Source organism: Hyla sarda, chromosome 8 (genome assembly GCF_029499605.1).
Source record: "Hyla sarda isolate aHylSar1 chromosome 8, aHylSar1.hap1, whole genome shotgun sequence".
In the NCBI taxonomy this organism is placed as follows: Eukaryota; Metazoa; Chordata; class Amphibia; order Anura; family Hylidae; genus Hyla; species Hyla sarda.
This window is the reverse complement of record NC_079196.1, coordinates 19,404,081-19,430,043: the sequence shown is the minus strand read 5'-3', so window position 1 is coordinate 19,430,043 and position 25,963 is coordinate 19,404,081. Positions and strand designations below refer to the sequence as shown.

General features: G+C 43.8%; 2 protein-coding genes across 3 annotated transcripts in view; one reads left to right on the top strand and one right to left on the bottom strand.

Moving 5' to 3' along the window:
• GLB1L (galactosidase beta 1 like) overlaps positions 1-18,790 on the bottom strand; it is a 39,601-nt gene extending 20,811 nt beyond the window's left edge. Inside the window, exons 1-4 of one of the 2 annotated variants that reach the window (XM_056535383.1) lie at positions 18,526-18,790; positions 16,348-16,449; positions 8,149-8,295; positions 1,640-1,809 (exon numbers count right to left, since the gene is read on the bottom strand). In XM_056535383.1, coding sequence (XP_056391358.1) covers positions 1,640-1,809; positions 8,149-8,196 — 218 coding nt within the window. In that variant the 5' untranslated portion in view covers positions 8,197-8,295; positions 16,348-16,449; positions 18,526-18,790. Of the gene's footprint in view, positions 1-1,639; positions 1,810-8,148; positions 8,296-9,540; positions 9,620-11,595; positions 11,612-16,347; positions 16,450-18,525 lie in introns of those variants that run through there. The other variant, XM_056535384.1, reaches the window with a different exon arrangement.
• A 39-nt stretch (positions 18,791-18,829) lies between these two features.
• STK16 (serine/threonine kinase 16) overlaps positions 18,830-25,963 on the top strand; it is a 30,928-nt gene continuing 23,794 nt past the window's right edge. The window contains exons 1-2 of the mRNA XM_056535395.1: positions 18,830-18,977; positions 24,313-24,422. Coding sequence (XP_056391370.1) covers positions 24,337-24,422 — 86 coding nt within the window. The 5' untranslated portion in view covers positions 18,830-18,977; positions 24,313-24,336. The remainder of the gene's footprint in view (positions 18,978-24,312; positions 24,423-25,963) is intronic.

The following is a 25,963-nucleotide window of genomic DNA, read 5'->3' as shown; positions in this document are numbered from 1 at the left end:
TCAGAAGAGGTAATATTTATCCAAAATTCGGTCTACGGGGTTCATGTGGATAATTTCTAAACCTATATAAAACCTCTTGGGGGAGGGGGGCTTCTTTACTACTCTGGTCCACAGTATTAAAGTAGTCACACACTCATGATCAGGGTACTGGAGGGGTTAAGATTTAAAAAAAATAATAATAATTTATAAATCTGTGAAACTTTCTGACACCGGTTCATTAAAGGGGTACTCCGGTGGAAACTGTTTTTTTTTTTTTAATTAACTGATGCCAGAAAGTTAAACAGATTTGTAAATTACTTCTATTAAAAAATCTTAATCCTTCCAGTACTTATTAGCGGCTGTATCCTACAAAGGAAATTCTTTTCTGTTTGGATTTCTTTTCTGTCACGACTACAGTGCTCTCTGCTGACATCATGACCACAGTGCTCTCTGCTGACATCATGACCACAGTGCTCTCTGCTGACATCACGACCACAGTGCTCTCTGCTGACATCACGACCACAGTGCTCTCTGCTGACACCTCTGTCCATTTTAGGAACTGTCCAGAGCAGCATATGTTTTCTAAGGGGATTTTCTCCTGCTCTGGACAGTTCCTGACATGGACAGAGGTGTCAGCAGAGAGCACTGTGCTCGTGATAGAAAAGCAATCCAAAAAGAAAAGAATTTCTTCTGTAGTATACAGCCACTAATAAGTACAGGAAGGATTAAGATTTTTTTATTGGAAGTAATTTACAAATCTGTTGGCATCAGTTCACAAAGTTCACAACCAGTCATGCAACAGCTGGAGAGTCTCACGTTAGGGAACAAGAGAAGTGAGACTCTCCAACTGTTGCATAACTACAAATCCCATCATGCCCTGGAGAGCAACACATTGGGGGGATACTGCTCTAGAACCTATGACTGGTGGTAAATTTTAAGGGGTACTCTAGAGGGAAAAAAAATGTATTTCAAATCAACTGATGTCAGAAAGTTAAACAGATTTGTAAATTACTTCTATTTGAAAATTTTAATCCTTCCAGTACTTAGCTGCTGTATGCTCCAGAGGAAGTTGTGTAGTTCTGTCCAGTCTGACCATAGTGCTCTCTGCTGACACCTCTGTCCGTGTCAGGAACTGTCCAGAGCAGGAGAGGTTTGCTATGGGGATTTGCTCCTACTCTGGACAGTTCCTGACACGGACGGAGGTGTCAGCAGAGAGCACTGTGGTCAGACTGGAAAGAACTACACAACTTCCTCTGGAGCATACAGCAGCTGATCAGTTCTGGAAGAATTAACATTTTTAAATAGAAGTAATTTATAAATCTGTGATACTTTCTGGCACCAGTTGATTTAAAAAAAAAAATAAATAAAAAAAAAAAAGTTTTTCTCCAGAGTACCCCTTTAAAGTGGGGTTGCTAAAGGGTTTGTCATCTGGCTTTTCCAGAAACACCATAACCATGGCTTACACCAGTGTTTCCCAACCCATGTGCCTACAGCTGTTGCAAAACTATAACTCCCAGCATGCCCAGACAGCCTTCGGCTGTCTGGGCATGCTGGGAGTTGTAGTTTTGCAACAGCTGGAGACACACGGGTTGGGAAACACAGGCTGACACAGTCCTAAAGCCGTGTATGGTTCATAAACAAGAAGATGGAGAAGTCTTACACTTGAACGGCGTTGAGCCCGGTCATATACATTTTCAGAAGTCGGTCTTTCCAATACGCGGAGGGGATCCGGAAATAGTGGATACTGCCCGAGATGTAGCGGAAACATTGTCCGTCCTTCAGGAAACAGTCCCTGTTGTAGTCAATAGTGAAGGATGGGTATCCCGAGACCTGCAGAAAGGAAGGACAGAGTCAACCATTTATTTTCTATGTTATATAAAGGTGAGAATTTACTCCAACCCTCCCCCCCCCCCCCCCCAGAAAGCATAGCATGACCAATAGGACGCCATAGACATCCCTCAAGGTGACACAATACCCCTTTAGACCCAGCTGACAGGGAACCAGTCACTAAATATGGTCCAACTTAAAGGGGTACTCTGCTGGAAAACATTTTTTTTTTTTTTTTTTTTTAATCAACTGGTGCCAGAAAGTTAAACAGATTTGTAAATTTCTTCTATTAAAAAATCTTAATCCTTCCTGTACTTATCAGCTGCTGTGTACTACAGAGGAAGTTCTTTTCTTTTATAATTTCCTTTCTGTCTGACCACAGTGCTCTCTGCTGACACCTCTGTCTGTCTCAGGATCTCTGAATCGGTCCAGATAAGAGATCTTGGAGGTCGTCAGATCCTTCTACTCGCACCTCTTGGGAAGGAAGGATCTAGATCGAGACAAGATGTCGGTTTTCCTGGCTGAAACTATTCCTGAGCCAGGGGTAGACCCCTTTTGTGATGTTTTGGCAGAAGAAATCAGGGAAGAGGAAGTGAGACTGGCGATCGAGGGGCTTGCCCCTAAGAAGTTGCCAGGTCCGGATGGCTTAACATCCGAGTGGTACAGGACCTTTAAGGAGTCTTTAGCTCCCCTCTTGACTGAGGTATTCAATGAGTGTCTCTCCTCGGGCACTCTGCCGAAGTCAATGAGGAGGTCAGTTCTGATTCTTCTCTCAAAGGGTAAAGATCCCAGCCGTATTGAGAATTGGAGGCCCATAGCTCTTCTCAATATGGACAGGAAGCTTCTGGCTAAGATACTGTTTAATCGGCTGGTGAAGTTTGCACCCCGACTCCTTTCAGGGGCTCCGCACTGCTCTGTTCCAGGCCGAAGCACCTTAAGTGCTGTCCTTAGTGTCAGGGAGGCAGTGGAGCGGAGTAGTGCAGGTCTCTGGAAGGGGTACTTGCTGTCCCTGGATCAGGCCAAAGCGTTTGATCATGTGAACCATGAGTACCTCTGGTCCGTCCTCCTGAGATATGGCTTACCGAGTACTTTTGTTAATTGGCTTAAGATCTTATATGCAGGGGCAGAGAGTTTCCCACTGGTGAACGGTTGGTCTGGCCGCTCTTTTGTGGTGGGGTCCGGAGTCATCAGGGTTGTCCTTTGAGCGGAGAGGAGGTCGATGTGTGATGTCTGAGGTGGACCGCTACTCGGAGGCATCCGGGTCTAAGATCAACTGGGATAAGTTTGAGAGTCTCTGGCTGGGAGGGGGGATCCCACGTTTGATCTCCCAGACACCCTTCCAGGGCCCCAAGAGTCAGCAAAAGTTTTGGGCATCACATTTGGCCAGGATGATTATCCCACCAAAAACTGGGATGGTAAGCTCCAGGATGCCACTCAGAAGGTGGATCAGTAAAAGGGTTGGTCTATGACCCTCAGGGAAAGGGTACACCTGATCAAATAGTACCTGCGCCCTTGTTTATATATCTGGGCAGTGTATGTATCTTGCCAGAGGCTTACTACACTAGGGTCTACAGCCTGTTTTTACAGCTGTTATGGGGAAACAGGATGAACCTAGTCAAGAGGGAGGTTACGTACCGCACGAGGAGACTAGGGGGTTTATCTATGGTAAACCCTGTGGTGTTCTTAACCAACACCTTCTTGAAAGCTAACATCTCATCTCCTTGGGTACTCTCCTGCAGGGAATGGTTTCGGCCTTTCTTCCAGGAATGGGAGACAGGAGGGTGAGTGAAGGACCTTCGTACGCCCCACAGATATCTTCCGACTTATGCTACTCTGAAGATGATACGTCGGTGGGGTCTGGGAGTGTGGGAGATCAGGACCCAGTCAAGGCAGTTCCTTGACAAACGGGTTCTGTTGACCGAATTCCAGAATCCTCTGGCGCTCAGGGACTGCCCAGGTCGGGGTTGTACCTTTTAAACATGAAAAGGATCACCCAGAAGTTTTGGGACTTGGCCTGGTGCTGCTTTCAGGGGAAGCTATATGTAATGGACAACTTGAAGCACAGGAGCTCTGATGACCGGGGGGGGGGGATGTCCCCGAGAAGAGTGTGGGGACACGCTGGAAAGCATGGACCACTTCCTGCTTCATTGTCCTTTTAATATAGGGGTCTACAACCGGGTGGGCGCTTCCATCGGCTTGAGTCAACTTGCCGGCCTTACCTATCCGGAGTGGGCTTATGGGGCATTCAAGAACCTGGGTGGCAGAGACCGGGGCACTTTATTTGTAGTCAGTTTAGTGGTTAGGTACTACACGTGGAACGCACGGTTTCTAGTATCTACACAGCGGAAAGTCCTCTCCGAGGTGGAGGTCTGTAGGAACATCACCGGTGACCTCGGGAAGATCAGATATTTGGAGTATGGAAGTCTTGGTACCAGTAGGGCTTCTCTCCTATGGAGAGGGTTTTCATTTGATGTGCCCTAGGTACAAGACCTCTTGGGTAGAGTACCCCTGTTTCTGGTTAGGGACAGTGATGTAGGGACAGAGAGAGGGTGAGTGCAGGGTCAGTTTGTTGAAGGGATAATAGTAGGGTGAATCGTAGGGAAAAGTTAGTGGAGAGAGTTTAAAAAAAAAAAGTAATATCAGGTTTGCCATCCTTCTTCCTGGTGGTGGGCTACACATGTACAGCCTAGACTTTTTGTTTTATTTTCAGAATATGTGTTGCATAAAGGGCACACAGGCGACCGAACTTGGGCCGAAGGTGGATTGTATTGTTTTGCATCTTTATATGATGTTATGGTATCAAGTTGTATTTGTATAGTTGGTTTGGGTATAGATTAGGTTGGGTGGGGGAATTGGTGGGTTGGTGGATGTTTGGAGGGGCTGGCATGGGTCAGTTATGGACTGGACTGGATATCCATGGACTGTGGACTTTGATCCATGTCAAGGTGGGTGGTTGTGTGGGTGATGGGTTAGTCTAGTGTAGGATGCCATGTGTTTTGTAGGTGTATAGTTTGGTTTGTTGGTGTATATAGTTTATGTATATATTTGCATATATTTTTATTGTATATATTATTATATAGTATGGATTGGTTATTTTATTTCATAAGGGGATCGGGATAAAAAAGAGAAAAATGGTCGGATCAGATTTAGTTAGTGTACAATGTGAGAAAATCAGATTTAGTTAGCATTTTCATATAATTTTACTTTAATATTGGTTATATTATAGTAGTGTAGAGAGGAAAAAAAATAGGTGTATATATGTGTGTAGTAGAAGAAAAAAAAAGGGGGTGGTGTGTAATGTGCGGTTGAGTTTTGGTTGTTTTTAGTTAAAGCTAAGTAAAGATAGAGATAGATATATATATATATATATATATATATATATATATATATATATATATATATATATATATAGGTATATTGTTAGTTCAGGTAAGATGGGCTGGCTGGTTAGGCAGGCTTTTTTGTTGTGTTTAAAAACAGGAAAAGTTTGGTTTTGTTATTACTAGTTAAGGCTGGGTTCACACTACGTTTTGTCCCGTATGCGCTCCCGTATGTCATTCATTTCAATGAGCCGGCCGGAGTGAAACGTTCGGTCGGCTCATTTTTGCGCCGTATGCGCTTTTACAACCGGACCTAAAACTGTGGTCAACCACGGTTTTAGGTCCGGTTGTAAAAGCGCATACGGCGCAAAAATGAGCCGACCGGACCGAACGTTTCACTCCGGTCGGCTCATTGAAATGAATGACATACGGGAGCGCATACGGTTACATACGGGAGCGCGAGCTTTTAGCTCCCCCCTGCCGTATGCGCTCCCGTATGGGACAAAACGTAGTGTGAACCCAGCCTAAGCTTGTTTTTCTGTTTTGTTAAGTTTATATATTTATAATAAAAGAGTGTCAGCAGAGAGCACTGTGGTCAGACAGAAAGGAAATCCAAAAAGAAAAGAACTTCCTGTGGAGCATATAGCAGCTGATAAGTACTGGAAGGATTCATATTTTTAAACAGAAGTAATTTGTAAATCTGTTTAACTTTCTGGCATGAGTTGATTTAAAGAAAAATGTTTCCTAGTGGAGTACCCCTGTTAAATCTTGTGGATACAAAAAAAGAAGTAACAATATACACTGAAACGCCGATGTGTTTCGAGCTAACAGTAGCTCTTAGTCGTGGCCATTCATCTACAACATACTTCCTCTTTTAATTTCCTTTAGGGCCAACTATCTGCATGATCATTTTTTTTACTTTCGATTAAACTCACTTAAATTTTATACAATAAATAAATACATAAATACATTTTAAAAAATGCTGAGAGTTGCATTTTTGCAACAGCTGGAGGCACCCCAGTTGGAAAACACTAATATAACGGAGTATAGGAGCCTCTCAACGCTCTATTGAAAGGGTTGTAAGTTGAATATCAATTGTCCAAATTGTTTGTTCCCTAGACCAGTGCTTCTCAAGCAGGGCGCCTCCAGGTGTTGCAAAACTACAACTCCCAGCATGCCCGGACAGCCTTTGGAATTTGTGAAGCAGAATTTGTGAATGAAAAATCTGCTTGAAAATTTCCGCCTGAAGAATGGTGTTGCTCATTCTTCAGGTGGAAATACTCGCGGAACACATTGCAGTCTATTGGAGACGGCAGTGTCTGCGCGGTCCTAGCGCCGACTGAAATTTTCTGCCCAGAGATTCTGCAGTGTGAACCTAGCCTTAAAGGGGTACTCCAGTAGAAACCTTTTTTTTTATTTTTTATTTTTTTAAATCAACTGGTGCCAGAAAGTTAAACAGGTTTGTAAATTACTTCTATTAAAAAAAAATCTTAATCCTTCCGGTACTTAATAGCTGCTGAATACTACAGAAGAAATTATTTTCTTTTTGGAACACAGTGCTCTCTGCTGACATCACGAGCACAGTGCTCTCTGCTGACATCTCTGTCCATTTTAGGAACTGTCCAGATAAGCTATGGGGATTTTCTCCTACTCTGGACAGTTCCTAAAATGGACAGAGATGTTAGCAGAGAGCACTGTTGTCATGATGTCAGCAGAGAGCTCTGTGTTCCAAAGAGAAAAGAATTTCCTCTGTAGTATTCAGCAGCTAATAAGTACTGGAAGGATTATGTTTTTTTTTAAATAGAAGTAATTTACAAATCTGTTTAACTTTCTGGCACCAGTTGATTTAAAAAAAAAAAAATAATAATAATGTTTTCCACCGGAGTACCCCTTTAAAGTCAATGGAACTTTCATTCTAGGTGGAAATAGAGCTGAATACTGGCCCAGAATTATGCAAGTAAATTCCTTGTCAAATAAATAAATAAAATATTTGTACTGTAGGGGTCCGGATGCTAAAATGCTGATGTGCCATAATGGTCTGAACCCTGCCTTATGCTGTGGCTACACACAGACCTTATGATACAGCTTAATGGACTGAGTCATAGTAGGACATGTGAAAAAAAAGTATACGTTTTTAACTTTTCACTCCATTATGAATAAAGTTTCACTTGTTTGATTGAAATTTCAAGAAAAAAAAACTGTACAAAGTCAAAAACTGTATGGTGAAAACCGGATGAAACCGTACGCACATACGGTTCTCTGCGGTTCCCATTGACTCCCATGTTATAAAAAAAAAAAAAAAACGTATACGGTTTAATACGGTTTTTCACCCGGACCAAAAGCCATGGTAGGCCCCGGTTTTCTGTCTGAAAATAAAAAAAATTTTAAAAAAAAGTTCAAAAACCGTATGGTTTGAAAAACGGAGACAACCGTATACATTATGGTGCATACGGTTTTGAATGGGAAGTCTATGGGCGCGGTTTTCTGTACGGTTGCATACGTTTTTGTTTTTTTTACGAAACCATATAGCAAAGTCGTGGAGTAAACCCACCCGAACACTGGTTAAGGGGCTGAGTTCCTGCTCTGATTACGCCTTCAGCTATTGCAAAACTACAACTCCCAGCATGCCCGCACAGCCAAAGGCTTTGGTGCATACGGTTTTGAATGGGAAGTCTATGGGCGCGGTTTTCTGTACGGTTGCATACGTTTTTTGGTTTTTTTACGAAACCGTATAGTAAAATCATGGAGTAAACCCACCCGAACACTGGTTAAGGGGGCTGAGTTCCTGCTCTGATTACGCCTTCAGCTATTGCAAAACTACAACTCCCAGCATGCCCGCACAGCCAAAGGCTGTGCGGGCATGCTGGGAGTTGTAGTTTTGCAACAGCTGGAGGCACCCTGGTTGCTAAACTTTTTTTTTTATTATGCACTGATTGAACCTTATTCGCCTGAATGCTGTCGCTCTGCATCAGGTTGTCAGAATACGTATTATATCCAGTGGTAATGTGAGCAGGGTACTCACCAGGGGATAGAGGGATCCCACCACCAGCACCAGCGCCCCCGCTAACATGACTGCGTCCTACGTCCTGAACCGTTCTGGGTTCCAGGATCTCGGCTCTGGGTTAATTCAACCTCATTCTTCTTCCTTGTCTTGAAACTTGACTCTTGCCTTGAAAAAAGAAAAAAAAAAAAAATCATCATCATCATCGTCATGTGATCATCCGGTTCCTACTACCAGAGTCCGCAGGGTCCTAAAGCCTGGATTAGTCAGTGTCACCACAAATGTGTCCGCATCAATAGATCCCTGTCAAACAATGGGGTATAGATAATAAAACAGGGGGAGATGGGACCTCGGGACGGGCATGCTGAGCTGCACAGTTTTACCAATAGTGTCATATGGCAGCTTATAGGGGGAGGGAGGGGGTCACATGATCCTGTCCATTTAAACATGCATTATGTCCAGGGGACCCCATGTGGTTTTTCCTCGAATGTGTCCATTGAAATGTATAGAGAAAGACGTATCCCAACAGCCTAAAACGTATTATTATAATGATTTATTTACATAGCGCCCAGTGGCGTTGCTAGGGTTGGTGTCACCCGGTGCGGTAGAAAATGGTGTCACCCCCATACTTCCCCCCCCCCCCTCAGTAAGCTTTTAGCCTGTTGTGACAGACACCACTGTTGTAGCGCATTGTGAGAAATTCCAGTATAATAATCAGATATACCAGTTGCCACAGAATGGGAAAGTGTTAAAGAAGTTTTCACCATTTAAATATACAGCTCCCAGAATTACTTAAAGGGGTACTCCACTGGAAAACATTTACTTTTATATCAACTGGTGCCAGAAAGTTAAACAGATTTTTAAATTACTTCTATTTAAAATCTTAATACTTACAGTACTTATAAGCTAGTGTATGCTCCACAGGAAGTTGCGTAGTTCTTTCCAATCTGACCACAGTGCCATTTGCTGACACCTCTGTCCATGTCAGGAACTGTCCAGAGCAGGATAGGTTTGCTATGGGGATTTTCTCCTACTATGGACAGTTCTTGACATGGACAGAAGTGTCAGCACAGAGCACTGTGGTCAGACAGAAAAGAAATCAAAAAAGAAAATAACTTCCTGTGAATCGCTTATACAGCAGCTAATAAGTACTGGAAGGATTAAGATTTTTAAATAGAAGTAATTTACAAATCTGTTTAACTTTGTAGCACCAGTTGATTAAAATAAATGTTTTCCAGTAGAGTACCCCTTTATGCAGTGGTGAGGTTATGCTGGGAGTTGTAGTTTCACTGACCATAACTGTAGAACTGACAAGCGACTACAGCTCTGATAGGACATAGAGAGGAGAATGTACAATGATATCAGTGACGTCTTCTCTATAGTCTTCCCTTATCTAATTCAGATGGTACATACCGCCTGGTCCAGCTAAAACTTCTGTCTGTAGAATGTGACGCCCAGACGTCTCCTCACTATGTCAGCGCATTCTCATCCTCTATATGAAAACAAGTATTATTATAAACCTGCCAGACACTGTATCCTCTAAATATAATACTACTATACACTATACTCTTTGATTATAAACCTTCCATACACCATACCCACTGAATATAATAATACCACACACTGTACATTCTGAATATAATACCAACACATACTGTACACTCTGAATATAAATCTGCCACATACTGTACCCCTGAATATAATACTATCACATACTGTACCCTCTGAATATAATACTACCATATACTGTACCCTCTGAATATTAATCTGCCACATACTGTACCCCTGAATATAATACTATCACATACTGTACCCTCTGAATATAATACTATCACATACTGTACCCTCTGAATATAATACTACCATATACTGTACCCTCTGAATATAAATCTGCCACATACTGTACCCCTGAATATAATACTATCACATACTGTACCCCTGAATATAATACTATCACATACTGTACCCTCTGAATATAATACCAACACATACTGTACACTCTGAATATATTACTACCACCCACTGCGCCCTCTGAATATAATACTTAGAGATGAGCAAACTACAGTAAATTCAACTAGTCACAAACTTCTCGGCTCGGCAGTTGATGACTTTTCCTGCATAAATTAGTTCAGCTTTCAGGTGCTCCCGTGGGCTGGAAAAGGTGGATATTGTCCTAGGAGACTCTTTCCTATGAATGTATCCACCTTTTCCAGCCCACCGGAGCACCTGAAGGCTGAACTAATTTACGCAGGATAAGTCATCAACTGCTGAGCCGACAAGTTCGTGACGAATCGAATTTACTATAAGTTCGCTCATCTCTAATAATACTACCACAAACTGCGCCCTCTGAATATAATACTATCACCCACTGTGCCCTCTGAATATAACACTACCACAAACTGCGCCCTCTGAATATAACGTTGCCATACAGTGTACCGTCTGAATATAATACCACAACCGCAGTAACATCCCTCAACATCCGTTAGCTGATGCTATTACCACGGGAGGGGGGTATTGGTGGTGTTGCTAATGGATGATCGGGGTGCTACTACTGGGGGGGTGTTGCTGAAGGATGATGAGGGTGCTACTGGCCATCCCCCCTGGCAGTATCACCCCCATCATCCATCGGCAGGATCAGGAGCACCGCCATCATCCACCATCAGGATCTGCTGATGGAGGTGCTGCTGATGGGGGGGGGGGGGGTAGTTGCTGGCGGATGATGAGGGTGCTACTGCCAGGGGGATGATCCTGCCGATGGATGATGGGGGCGATACTGCCAGGGGGGGATGGCCAGGAGCATTAGGTAGGCAGCAGTTCCCCCACATTAGGTAGGTAGCAGTTTCCCCACATTAGGTAGCATCTTTTCCCCACATTAGGCAGCATAGATTCCCCACATTTGGTACCAGTTACCCCACATTAGGTAGCAATTTCCCCATATTAGGTAGCACAGATTCCCCACATTAGGTAGCAGTTTCCCCACATTCGGTAGCACAGATTCCCCACATTAGCTAGCATAGACTCCCCACATTAGGTAGCATAGACTTCGCACATTAGGTATCATAGACTCCGCATATTAGGTAGCATATACTCCGCACATTAGGTAGCATAGACTCCCCACATTAGGCCGCAGGTTCCCTTGCAGGTTCCCCACAATGCGTCAAAGTCTCCCCACACACACACACACACACATATGCACACACAAAAAAAAAAAAAAAACACATACAACACAGAGAGACACACACACAAACACACACAGTCAGAGAGACACACACTCACAGACACACAGAGTCACACAGTCACACACACACAGTCACACACACACACACAGAGTTACACAAACACACAGTCACACACAGAGTCACACAAATACACAGAGTCACACACACACAGAGAGTCACACAAACACACACACACACACACACACAGTCACACACACAAACATAGATAGAGACAGACACACACACTCACCCATCCAGCGCAGCGATCCTTCTCACCGGGCGCAATGCGAGTGACGTAACTGACGTCCCCCTGCGCGGCCATGCGGTGTGACGTCAGGCCGGCGCAGACGTGGGAGCGGAGGCCGGGCACAGTACTGGTGAAGGTGAGGGAGGGGCGTGATGACGGACGGGCGCACTGAAAGGGGGGGAGTTGCTAACGGACGGGTGCACCGCACACACAGCACAGGGGGGGGTGTGCTGACGGATGGGAGGCCGGTCGGGCACATAGGGGGGTGTCAGTGTAGCTGGGGAGGGGGTGTGGGTGCTACGGAGCGTCTTGGTGTCACCCCACTAGGTTGGTGTCACCCGGTGCGGGCCGCACCCCCCGCACCCGGGTCGCAACGCCACTGATAGCGCCCCTTGGGTACACTTGATGAGGGGTTAGCCCTTTAAAGGGGTACTCCGGTGGAAAACATTTTTTTTTTTTAATCAACTGGTGCCAGAAAGTTAAACAGATTTGTAAATGACTTCTATTAAAAAATCTTAACCCTTCCAGTACTTATCAGCTTCTATATGTTCCAGAGGAAGTTCTTTTCTTTTTGAATATCTTTTCTTTCTGACCACAGTGCTCTCTGCTGACACCTCTGTCCATTTTAGGAACTGTCCGGAGTAGGAGAGGTTTGCTATGGGGATTTGCTCCCACTCTGGACAGTTCCTAAAATGGACAGAGGTGTCAGCAGAGAGCACTGTGGTCAGAAAGAAAGGATATTCAAAAAGAAAAGAACTTCCTCTGGAACATATAGCAGCTGATAAGTACTGGAAGGGTTAAGATTTTTTTAATAGAAGTAATTTACAAATCTGTTTAACTTTCTGGCACCAGTTGATTTAAATAAAAAAAAATTCCAGTGGAGTACCCCTTTAAGGAGACAGAATATTTTTATTTTGGCATTATTGATCTTTTTACATGCTTTAATTTACTATATACTTTTGTTCACTATAGAAGGCAGTGTTTCCCAATCAGGGCGCCTCCAGCTGTTGCAAAACTACAACTCCCAGCATGCCCGGACAGCTTTTGGCTGTCCTGGCATGCTGGGAGTTATAGTTTTGCAACAGCTGGAGGCACCCTGTTTGGAAACCACTGACATAATGTATAACAAAGGCAGAAAAAACATGTGTAGGGCAAAACTGAGTTTAGAGTTCACTGTGCCATAAAACTAACGTAATAAATATTCTAGGGGTCGGTGCGATTCCAAAGATGCCAAATGGCATTTTTTTGGATATTTTTTATTTAGTTTCACCATTAAAAAAATGAAAAAAACGTATAAAAAAAAAATCTAACTCTGTACATCGCCATATTCTGACCCCTGCAACTTTTTTCTTTTTCCATCATTACGGCGAGCGTCAGCTGCCGATAGCAGCAGGTGAGACGTGGGCCTGACTCCCAAGTGAGCGTCATACCCCCTCACCCGACCCATCACGTCAGATGATGTAATTTGGGGTCCAAGATACAGTTAGGAGCCGGTATGGATTGTTTTTGGAGTAATGTAGACAGTTTATTAATGCAATTCTATTTACATGTGAAAAAGAGAGACATTAAAGGGGTACTCCTGTGGAAAACGTTTTTTTTTTTTTTTTTAAATCAACTGGTACCAGAAAGTTACTTCTATTAAAGAAATCTTAATCCTTCCAATACTTATACTACAGAGGAAGTGGTTTTCTTTTTGGAACACAGAGCTCTCTGCTGACATCACGAGCACAGTGCTCTCTGCTGACACCTCTGTCCATTTTAGGAACTGTCCAGAGCAGCATATGTTTTCTATGGGGATTTTCTCCTACTCTGGATAGTTCTTAAAATGGACAGAGGTGTCAGCAGAGAGCTCTGTGTTCCAAAAAGAAAATATTTTCCTCTGTAGTATTCAGCAGCTAATAAGTACTGGAAGGATTAAGATTTTTTAATAGTAATTAACAAATTTGTTTAACTTTCGGGGACCAGGTGATTAAAAAAAAAATATATAGTTTTCCACGGGAGTACCCCTTTAAAGGGGCACTTCGCCACTATCCAAAAGATAGGGGATAACATGTCGGCCGCTGGAGACCCCCACGTTCTCCGCCGCATCACCCCAGTCATCTGGTGCATGGAGTGAACTCCGTTCTGTGCCGGATGACTGGCGATCACAGTAGCCATGCCGTTTCCATTCATGTCTTAGATAGGGGATAACATGTTTAGGGGAGGAGTACCTCTTTAAAGGAGCAAAGAAGGAAAGAGCAAATTGGGTCAAAAGTAGGGGTTGTCCCTCCAAAAAAAGGAAAACACCTGGGATTTATGTGTTTCTATAGGACATAAGTCATAAATTTCTTTTTTTCTTGATTTTGAACTTTATAATGTAAGAAAAACTATAAGGGTAGGTTCACATGGAATTTTACGCATGCGCTGGGGGATTTCGCTGTGTGAACCTTAACACTGGTGTGTATGGGTCTTCCGCAGACCCATTCACACTACGGAATTTCAGCAGGAGAGAATTTGCTGCTAAAAGTGATCTGCCAAAAGACCGAACATGTTCATTCTTTCAGCTGAATTACACGAGGACTGCATTGCTACTGGAGACGGGACGTAACGCCACGCCCCCTCGTGATGTCAGGTCACACCCCCTCCATTCATGTCTATGGGGGGGGGCACAACGGCCGTTATGCCCCCTCCCATAGACATGAAAGGAGGGAGCGTGACGTCACGAGGGGGCGTGACGTCACGTATCCAGTCCCAAAAACTTCCGGTTTCCGAGCCTGGAGACGCAGCACTGCACATAATGCGGATGCTGGAGGGAGATCGCAGGGGGTTCCTAGCGGCGGGTAACCCCGTGATCAGACATCTTATCCTCTATCCTTTGGATAGGGGATAACATGTCTAAACCGGAATGCCCCTTTAAGGTGATTTTTACTGCACTGTTCACATGGTGGGATTTCCGCAGCAGATATTCTGCACATATTATTCCATGTGAACACGGCCTAACCAGGAAATGTTTACCTGCACAGCCCTGGAAGAGGAGTTTAAAGTACAAAAACACATCAAGAACCAGTTGTGCATCTGACTCCATAGCTGAGATACATAGGCGAGAAACGACATCCAAGAGCGCCACCTAGTGTAAAATGCCTCCATGCAGTGAATATAGAGAATCTTTCTGAACCAGTCTGTTAAAACTTTATGTGTTGCTGCCAAAAACAAACAAACCAATCTCTTCTTCAGATCTTTATCATGCCGGTGACCTGTTTCTTAAAGGAGTAGTCCAGTGGTGACTCAGTGGTGAACAACTTATCCCCTATCCTAAGGATAGGGGATAAGTTGCAGATCGCGGGGGGTCCGACCACTGGGGCCCCCCGCGATCTCCTGTACGGAGCCCCGACAGCCCGCGAGAAGGGGGCGTGTCGACCTCCGCACAAAGCAATCTCCGGCTCTGCCATTGAGATGTATTGAGGGGGCGTGTCGGCCGCCGCTTCGTGCGGGGGTCGACACCCGCTATCTGGCCGGAGAGCCAGGCCCCCGTACAAAGAGATCGCAGGGGGCCCCAGCGGTCGGACCCCCCGCGATCTCAAACTTATCCCCTATCCTTAGGATAGGGGATAAGTTTTTCACCACTGGACTACCCCTTTAACATCAAACACCCTGGACCAAGAGGCCTGTAGAAGCGGACACTCCAGTCAGACAGAAGCCATAGTACCAAGGAATTGCAATAATGACAGAAACAGTTTAAATGGGCACTGTCAGATGCAAAAACTTTTGATATGTTGTGAAGCCTGTATAACCAATAGGTTTTGCAATTGCTTTCATTAGAAAATGTTCAGTATTTCATACCGAAAAAGCCAGTCAACCAACTGCCCCCCCCCCCTGCCTGCTTGGACACATACTAGTCCTGCTGTGTCCATGAATCATCACCTATGTCATGGACACACTTCCTTGATTGACAGCTGTGAGCACAGGGCTCAGAGCTGGAGGAAAAATCCTCCCACTGTCAGCTTGTGTCCCGCTACTGTCAGTGAGGACATGCTGGGAGTTGTAGTTTTGCTAATGCTAGGGGAGATGTGAGCAGACAGCATACTGAGGGAGGGGGCGGAGACCTGCACAGTGAGGCCACGCCCCCTCCCTTTGAGAGGAATTCAGACTAGTGAGCTAAATTAAAAGTGTAATAAAAAAATAAATAAAGGTGCTAGACACATAAAAATTAGATGTACATGATCAAGATTAGGTACTGAGTGATATATTAAAAAAAAACTTTTTTTGTTGGATCTGACAGGTACGCTTTAAATAATCCTGAAATGTTGCAGCTTTAAAGGAGTAGTGTAGCAGACTTGTTATGATCCCATTGTGCCCAGGCTGCAAAAAGTTAAAAAACTGTAACTCAACTTCTGTCGCTCCCTCGTTGGGCCACTATCGGTCTTTGTTCCTCCGGTCCTAGTCTTCTTCCTGCTTTTGTGTGCATAGATTGTGTCATCAGCGTCTCCTCCTTATCGTCACAGACAGGATTTAAGTGAATGGTGACATCAATGTGTAAGTAATGTATGAGTGTATGGTGAATGCAAGAAAGTCACCCCCCCTCCAAGCAAAAATACAAAAATAATGAAGCGAGGGCAAACAAAAAGAAAAAAAAATTGTGCAAGAACAATTAGAGGAAAAACTGCAGTACTGCTTATTCACACATTGGTTTCTAGGGGTTTTAGGGTGACTGTAGTATCACAAGGCATTTTACAATGCCAAATCTAAGAAGAAAAAGTTTTATAAAACAATACTCACCTGTGGTGCGTCCGCTGTCACAACGAGCCGCCTCATTCTGCAGACTGATCTTTGCCCTAGGAAATCTTGTTGGATCTGCGTCTAAAGAAAACTGTACTCACCCTGAATAAAAGACAAACAAAGGTATTAAAATATGTAAACCGCACAAGACAATAGGAGGGGCACTATCAATCAGTCCATCAGAACAAAGGTGCAATGGCGTTCAGCTGCACGGAGCCGAAATATCGTGAGGTGCTCCAGCCTATAAACAGTCCTAGTTCCAGAAAACAATCCACAAATAGAAAAGGCGAGTCACTCACCCAGCTGTACAGTTGTGGTAGCCGACGGCGGACGATCCGGTTAGTCCATAGTACGGGAACGGGCAGAGATGGAAGGAGGCAGGGGAGAGCTCAGACGCGGCCACGGACCGTTACACGCCCACTGGCGCTTCGTCAGGCAGGAGAGAATTTGCTGCTAAAAGTGATCTGCCAAAAGACCGAACATGTTCATTCTTTCAGCTGAATTACACGAGGACTGCATTGCTACTGGAGACGGGACGTAACGCCACGCCCCCTCGTGATGTCAGGTCACACCCCCTCCATTCATGTCTATGGGGGGGGGCACAACGGCCGTTATGCCCCCTCCCATAGACTCGCCTTTTCTATTTGTGGAAGGTTTTAAAATACATTGGCCCTCATTTACTTAGAAAATCGGGTTGTAAGTCTATCTTGCTTTCTTACCCGACTTCTTTTTTCCCCTGGTATTTATTATTATGTCGCATCCTGTTTGTCGCACGTGCGTTTTGTTGGTTTTGGTTTCCAACTCCTCTGAGTTGTCGGGAAAAAATCCGCAACAATTCAACAAATTCGGGTTGGAAATCTTTATAAATACGTGGGAAAGCTCAGAAATGTCGGGTTACGCCCCTTTTTCGGGTTTGGAAGAATCCACATCGGGTCCCTCGGGAAAAAATTTTGCATCGTGTCTCAGACTGGCGCACGATGTCTGCGACATGTCGCAGACAAAGATGCGACAAAAAAACCCGACAAAACAAGTTGGGTTTAGAATAGTAAATGAGGGCCATTGTGACGCTTTTCCCATGCAACTGAAAAATGCACCAAAGCAGACAGAGGCATGATGGCTGCATGCACACCACGTTTTTGCTATATACAGTTCCCGTATTCGGTTTCAAGTTAAAAACCGTACGGAACCGTATAGAAAACCGTATGCATTGACCAAACATTGTAAACCGTATGTCAAATGCAGCATCCTGTTTAGTCCGTTTTGCGTCTTATACGGTTTTGTCTGTTTGTTTTCCCTGTACCTAAAACCGTAGACTACCACGTTTTTTGGTCCGGGTGAAAAACCGTATTAAACAGTATACGTTTTTTTAAGTCAATGGAAACCGTACAGAACCGTATGTGCGTACGGTTCCATCCGGTTTTCACCATATGCTTTTTTACTTTGCACAGTTTTTTTCTTGGAATTTCAATCAAACAAGTGAAACTTTATTCAAAATGGAGTGAAAAGTTAAAAACGTATACTTTTTTTTCTTAAAAGGACGGATGCAACTGGACTTCATTTTTCAAACCGTATACGGACTGAAATTTATACACAGGTTTTGATACAGTTTAATCCAGTTTTGAGGAATCAGTTTTTCATTAAAAAACCTGATACGGGAACTGTATTTCAAAAACGTGGTGTGCATGCACCCTTATGATGGTGCACCCACAAGCTAGGAATTAGCATTCAATTTTAACCTGTTTAATACAGGATCTGAGTTATCTCTGATCCCGTCTGTTGCAGCAGAGTATCAGCTGTAATATATACGCCATGTGGTACATTTATTCACACTGTGTGCCATACAGTGTGAATAAATATGCCACATGCCGTATATATTACAGCTGACACTCTGCTGCAACAGACGGGATCAGAGATAACTCAGATCCTGTATTAAACACCTTTGATGCTGAGGGCATGCTGGTAGTAGTAGTTATGCAACAGCTGGAGGCACCCTGTTTGGGAAACATTGTTGTATTGTATACAGCAGAATCGGTTTTTAGCATTTGTTAACGTATTCATCTTTTTCCTATAAAACATATACATTAAACTGATAGTAATAACGTGGTATCAATGTGCCCTAAAAAAATACTCCCCAGTTGTGTATATACTAGAAAGAAGTTACCCATAGCAACTACTCACATGCTCTCATTTTTTTCCAACCAATCACATTGCAGCTCTCATTTTTTCCACCAATCACATTGCAGCTCAAATTTTTTTCCCCACCAATCAGATTTCAACTTTCATTTTATTCCTCCAATCAGATTGCAGCTCTCGTTTTGCAACATCCTTTTAGAAAACGAAAGCAACAACGTGATTGGTTGCTAAGGGTGGCTCCTCTATGTGCTATAATATAGGCCTCTCTGTATCATCCTTCACGCTGAACCCGCCGCATTCTCCCTTGTCTAGAAATCGGAGCTTGGGTATCCTAGCAACGCCCAGTCACCTGACGTCCTGAGGATGCCGGCGCGTTTCCATGACGTCATCACGCAGCGCCTCCAGCTGATTGTTCCCAGGTGATGGTTCCGGGCTGAGCGGTTGCTGTGTTGGCATCACCGGGCGAGAACACCGGCGGGGGAGGCTCCATGGTGCCGGTATGTATATGGGAGAGCACGTACCGGGACCCGGGGTGTAGGGTCTGATACCACATATCTATTATGTATGGCAATGGTCTCCAACCTGGCTGTTGCGAAACTACAACTACCAGCATGCCCAGACAGCCAAAGGCTGTCTGGGCATGCTGGGAGTTGTAGTTTTGCAACATACTTAAGGCTGCATTCACATCTCGTTTTTGGAATACGGTTCCCATATCAGGTTTTATGTAAAAAAAAAAAAAAAGTTTCTCAAAACCGGACCGAACTGTATACAACCGTATATACCTCTGTACGGTTTTAAACTGTATACGTTTTGAAAACGAATGTCCGGTTGCATACGGTTTCATACGTTTTTTGAAAAAAAAAAACTGATATGGTTTTACGTTTATCCTTTATTAAATAAAGTTCTATTTGTGGGAAGAACTTTTGGCGTGCACTGCGCATGTGAAAACTGCAAAACCGTATGGTGCAAACCGGATGGAACCGTACGCACATACAGTTCTGTACGGTTCCCATTCTCCACCATTTAAAAAAAAAAAAAAAAAAAAAAAAAAAAAAAAAAACGCATACAGGTTGTCCAGTCAGGCAAAAACTTTTTTTTATATATCAACTGGCTCCGGAAAGTTAAACAGATTTGTAAATTACTTCTATTAAAAAAATCTTAATCCTTCCAATAGTTATTAGGTTCTGAAGTTTTCTGTCTAACTGCTCAATGATGATGTCACGTCCCGGGAGCTGTGCATGATGGGAAAATATCCCCATAGGAACTGCACAGCTCCAGGGACGTGAGTCATCAGAAAGCAGTTAGACAGAAAACAGCAACTCAACTTCAGAAGCTAATATCTATTGCAAGGATTAAGATTTTTTAATCAAAGTAATTTTACAAATCTGTTTAACTTTCCGGAGCCAGTTGATATATAAAAAAAAAAGTTTGGGCCTGGAGTACCCCTTTAATTTCCTGTATTATAATTAAAAAAATTTTTTATTTATTTATTTAGTCGTGTGTTTAAATTTCTACTTAAAAGGGTACTCCACTGGAAAACATTTTTTTTTTTTTTTTTTTTTTTTTTATTAATCAACTGGTGCCAGAAAGTTAAACAGATTTGTAAATTATTTCTATTAAAACATAAAAAATAAAATCTTAATCCTTCCAGTACTTATCAGCTGCTGTTATGATCCACAGGAAGTTCTTTTCTTTTTGGATTTCCTTTCTGTCTGACCACAGTGCTCTCTGCTGTCACCTCTGTCCATTTTAGGAACTGTTCAAAGCAGGAGAGGTTTGCCATGGGGATTTGCTTCTACTCTGGACAGTCCCTGACATGGACAGAGGTGTCAGCAGAGAACACCGTGGTCAGACAGAAAAGAAATTCAAAAAGAAAATATTCCTATGGAGCATAACAGCATCTGATAAGTACTGGAAGGATTAAAGGGTAGCTCCCACCATCCTATTTTTTTGTCTGTCCCTGCCTATTGCCAATCTATTCCTAACCCCCTCCCTGCTTTTAATTTTTATTTTTACTATATTAAAAATGCCTTTTGTCTGCCTGGCAGTGTGCTCACTACCAGGCAGACTTCCCCAGTAGGCACCACGTCACTGATACCTGCTGGGGGGGACTTCCGCCATTAGTTCATCTACACAGGGTGCCTCCAGCTGTTTCACCACTACAACTCCCAGCTTGCCCTGACATCTATTGGCTGTCAGGGCATGCTGGGAGTTGTAGTATTGAAACAGCTGGAGGCACACTGTGTAGATAAACTATTAGTTAGTTACAAGCGGCGCTGTGGTGCTAGCCCGTTCCCCCCCCCCCGCTACGGCACTAGCCCGTTCCCTCCTCCCCCCCGCCCCGCCCCACCCCGCATACCCCGTTCCCTCATTACACTTGCAGTTACTGCAGAGTCCGGCAGCGGGCGTGCAGGGACAGCGGCGGCGGCAATGAGGCGGCGGTGGCGATGTGCGGGAGGAGTGGCCGGGGAGCCAATGCGCTCGCTCCCGCCTGTCTGATTGACAGGCAGGGAGCGAGTGCAGCCTAACTGAAAAAGGACTGATTGCCACTCCAAAATCAGTCCTTTTTCAGTGGCCGGTTTTTAAATGTAAATTAAACCTTTTTAATGAAAAAAAAATAATAAAAGTATATTAGAGAAATGTTGTAGTACATATTACTACATGGTCTTAATCACCATGATTAAGACTTGTTATCAGGTCGAAACGCGTTGGTTGCGTTTCGTTTGTTCTTATCCACATTATGTTCCAGTTTGGTTTTTAATATTTTCCAATAAAGCCAGTATTTTATCCAGTTTGGGAGCCGGATGCTACTTTCTCCTCTGCCTAATTACATAAGTACTACAACATATCAAAAAATAAAGTTGGTGACAGTGCCCATTTAAGATTTTTAATGGAAGTAATTTACAAATCTGTTTAACTTTCTGTCACCAGTTGATTTAAAAAAAAAAAAAAATGTTTCCCAGTGGAGTACCCCTTTAAATGCGTGTATCTGTTTTATGTAAATGCCGCACGGTTGGCCGTCATTACCGTCAGGTGTAAGCTACAGTTAACAACCGGTATCTTCTGGGTATGATGTGGGTCCAGCTCCTGAGTACGCGCCATACTCCCTCACCCGACCCATGACGACAATGTACACCAGGGGTCGAGAGGGGTTCACCGCACGGTGAACAGAGTGAAAACAAAACCCCTTCAAAAAATTGCAAAAACCTAGGCGCCAGGTTGAAATTCTCAGTCGCCATGGCAACCTGGCACCTAGGATGCCCTGCAAAGAGGTACACTGATGTATACTGCTGTGCTGACAGAACAGTGGCAGATATATAGATATATACTGAGCATAGTCTACACAGGTAATATGGGGCGCTATTTTTACCCAATATTATGACCGCCATATCAGGTCTGAACTGACGGTAACATTGTTAGACCCATAATCGGGCCATAGTGTGGGGCAAAAATGAACCTGTATTGTAATACTATGAATCTGTATGTATACTTTATAACAGTGGTCTCCAAACTGTGTACCTCCAGATGTTGCAAAGCTACAACTCCCAGCATGCCCGGACAGCTGTTGGCTGTAGTTTTGTAACATTTGGAGGTTCGCAATGTTTCGGTAGTGACAATCTACTTTCGTTCTGATGCAATGGGCAGGACAGGAGACAACATTGATCTCATCCATTTAACCTCTTAGATGTTGTGGTCAATACTAACCTTGGCATCTAAGCAGTTAAAGGAGTTATACTGGATTAGAAAAAATACAGGTACTTTTTTTCGTAAACAGCGCCACACCTCTCCTCAGTTTGTACAGTATGTGCTGTTGCAGCAAAGTTCCATTGGAGTAAATGGCGCTTAGTTGTAATACCACACACAGCCTGAGGACAGGTGTGGTGCTGTTTATAGAAGAAAGCAGCTATGCCTTTTTATGGATAGACTGTGTCACTCTATTGTCATCCATGCAGAATAGGCCCCTTGTGCCGATGGGTTCTTAAAGGGGTACTCCGCTGCTCAGTGTTTGGAACAAACTGTTCCGAACACTGGAGCCGGAAGCTTGTGACGTCATAGCCCCGCCCCCTCATGACATCATGCCTTGCCCGCTCAATGCAAATCTATGGGAGGGGGCGTGACGGCTGTCACGCTCCCTCCTGTAGACTTGCATTGAGGGGGCAAACCGTGATGTCATGAGGGGGCGGGGCTATGATGTCATAGGTCCCAGTGGTCGGACCCCTGCGATTAGACACTTATCCTTAAAGGGGTACTCTGGTGGAAAACATTTATTTTTTAAATCAACTGGTGCCAGAGAGTTAAACAAATTTATAAATTACTTCTATTAAAAAATCTTTACCCTTCCAGTACTTTTTAGCAGCTGTATGCTACAGAGGAAATTCTCTTCTTTTTGAATTTCTTTTTTGTCTTGTCCACAGTGCTCTCTGCTGACACCTGATGCCCATGTCAGGAACTTTCCAGAGTAGGAGAAAATCCCCATAGCAAACCTCTCCTGCTCTGGACAGTTCCTGACAAGTACAGAGGTGTCAGCAGAGAGCACTGTGAACAAGACAAAAAAGAAATTCAAAAAGAAAATAATTTCCTCTGTAGCATACAGCTGCTAAAAAGTACTGGAAGGGTAAAGATTTTTTAATAGAAGTCATTTACAAATCTGTTTAACTTTCTGGCACCAGTTGATTTAAAAAAATAAAAATAAAAAATGTTTTCCACCGGAGTACCCCTTTAAGTGGTAGTCTGGGGGTTGTAATGTGAAGGTCCCCAAGTCCTCCATGTTTGTCCTTATATGAGGCCCTGCACAAGTTGTAATACACAGAAGTATCCCAGTGTATTATTTCTGCGACCGAGCAAGTGCATTGTCTTTTTTTCCTTGTAGGTTTAAAAATAAAAAATAAGTAAAAAAATCTATAAAATGTTAGCTATATAAATTTTTTTATTTATTTATTTTTATATATAACAATAAGAAATTACACTTAATTGCTATTGCCGAAACTGGAGTGACCCAAATTTCTAAACTTGTTTATCCGGTCCAGTGATCACCATTTAGGTTGCAAAGAGGATGCAAAGTTACAATTTTTTGGAATACAATGACACAAAAACAAATGACTTTAGTTTTTTTTTTTTTTAATAAAAGGCTTTTATTGCGCAAAAGTGATTTTAAATAAATATATTTCAACCTAAAGAACAATTAGAATTTTTATTCCACACAGTGGAATAATAAAAAAAATGTTTTACCCATCCACCACAAAAAAATATATTGTGCAAAATGATGCCAAGAAAAGTACTTTTTTTTTTTATACATATCAACTGGCTCCAGAAAGTTAAACAGATTTGTAAATTACTTCTATTAAAAAATCTTAATCCTTTCATTACTTATGAGCTGCTGAAGTTGAGTTGTTGAAGTTGAGTGCTCTCTGACACCGCCCAGTTTAGAAGCAAATCCCCATAGCAAACCTCTTCTACTCTGTGCAGTTCCCGAGACAAGCAGAGATGTCAGCAGAGAGCACTGTTGCAAGACAGAAAAGAACAACTCAACTTCAGCAGCTGATAATTATTGGAAGGATTAAGAATTATTGGAAGGATTAAGATTTTTTAATAGAAGTAATTTACAAATCTGTTTAACTTTCTGGAGCCAGTTGATAAAAAAAATAGTTTTTCCCTGGAATACCCCTTTAAGTCTCTTGGATGGCAGATTTAAAAAATGAAACCATTTCGGGGTCATAAATGTATAAAAATATAACCGGTATATGGTCGTGTATTAGCCTGATAGAGGCCGCGTTGTCGTCTGACTCCCGATTCTCTGTATATTATAACCCTTATATCTCTCTCCCTCTGTAGTATGTGCAGCATGTATGAGCCACAATGGGGTCTTCTCTCTGTATCTGCTCTCGAGGGGTCCTAACCATCGAAAACAAGCGTTACCTCTTCACACAAAAACTGGGAGAGGGGTAAGTAAGTCTCCATTGTCCATCAGCATATTTTGCATGAACCTGTATATTTTCATTTCTCCAATGCCTTAAAGGGGTACTCTGCTGCTCAGCGTTTGGAACAAACTGTTCCGAAAGCTGGAGCCGGTGTGAGGTGGTTTTTTGCGCCCCCGTAGATCCGTGCGTCCGCTCCTCCCCCAGCTCTCCGAACATTTCCGAAGCTAGAACTGGGGGAGAGCAGAGCAAGGGGAGGGAGGAGGTTCACGCCCCCTCCCTCATCTCCCCTCCCTGAGCTCGGCTGGACGCAGATCTCCACAGCAGGTCCCCTCCCTGAGGACATAGATCTCCACGGGAGGTCCCTCCCTCATCTCCCCTCCCTGAGGACGTAGAGCAGTGCTCACAATGAGCTCTATGTGTAAAGGGGGACATACTGTACGGGCTAAAGGGGGACATACTGTACGGGCTAAAGGGGGACATACTGTACGGGCTAAAGGGGGACATACTGCACGGGCTAAATAGCCCGTGCAGTATGTCCCCCTTTAGCCCGTGCAGTATGTCCCCCTTTAGCCCGTACAGTATGTCCCCCTTTACACAGAGCTCATTGGGAGCACTGCTCTATGTCCTCAGGGAGGAGAGATGAGGGAGGGGACCTGCTGTGGAGATCTATGTCCTCAGGGAGGGGACATGAGGGAGGGGACCTGCTGTGGAGATCTATGTCCTCAGGGAGGGGAGATGAGGGAGGGACCTGCTGTGGAGATTTATGTCCTCAGGGAGGGGAGATGAGGGAGGGACCTGCTGTGGAGATCTATGTCCTCAGGGAGGGGGCGTGCCGTAGAGATCTGCGTCCAGCCGAGCTCAGGGAGATGAGGGAGGGGGCGTGAACCTCCGAACCTCCTCCCTCCCCTTGCTCTGCTCTCCCCCAGTTCTAGCTTCGGAAATGTTCGGAGAGCTGGGGGAGGAGCGGACGCATGGATCTACGGGGGCGCAAAAAACCACCTCACACCGGCAGCTTGTGTAGTTATAGCCCCTCCCCTTCATGATGTCATGCCCCGCCCCCTCAATGCAAGTCTATGGGGGCCCCCTCCCATAGACTTGCATTGAGGGGGCGGGGCGTGACATCATGAGGGGGCGGGGCTATGACTACACAAGCTCCCGCCGCCGGCTCCAGCATTTGGAACAGTCTGTTCCAAATGCTGAGCAGCGGAGTACCCCTTTAAATAGTGTCCCGGAATCTGCAGCAGCTGGAGAACTACAAGTTGAAGAAGTCTTACAGCATTTTCTTTACACTTTTATTGTGCTGTTTTTTTTTTTTCTTTAACTCTGATTTGCCCAATTACAGTAAAAAAAGCAATTTTGGAAAAATCACAGCAAAAAACAACAAAATGCTGCAACAATGTAATGTGTGAACATAACCTTTTGAGAGATATATAACTACTATATATGCTGTTCACATAGATATAGCAGCAGCAGTATACAGATAGAGCTGGAGCAGAGGTGTATAATTACTATATATCCTGATCCTATAGAAATAGCAGCAGTATACAGATAGAGCTGGAGGAGAC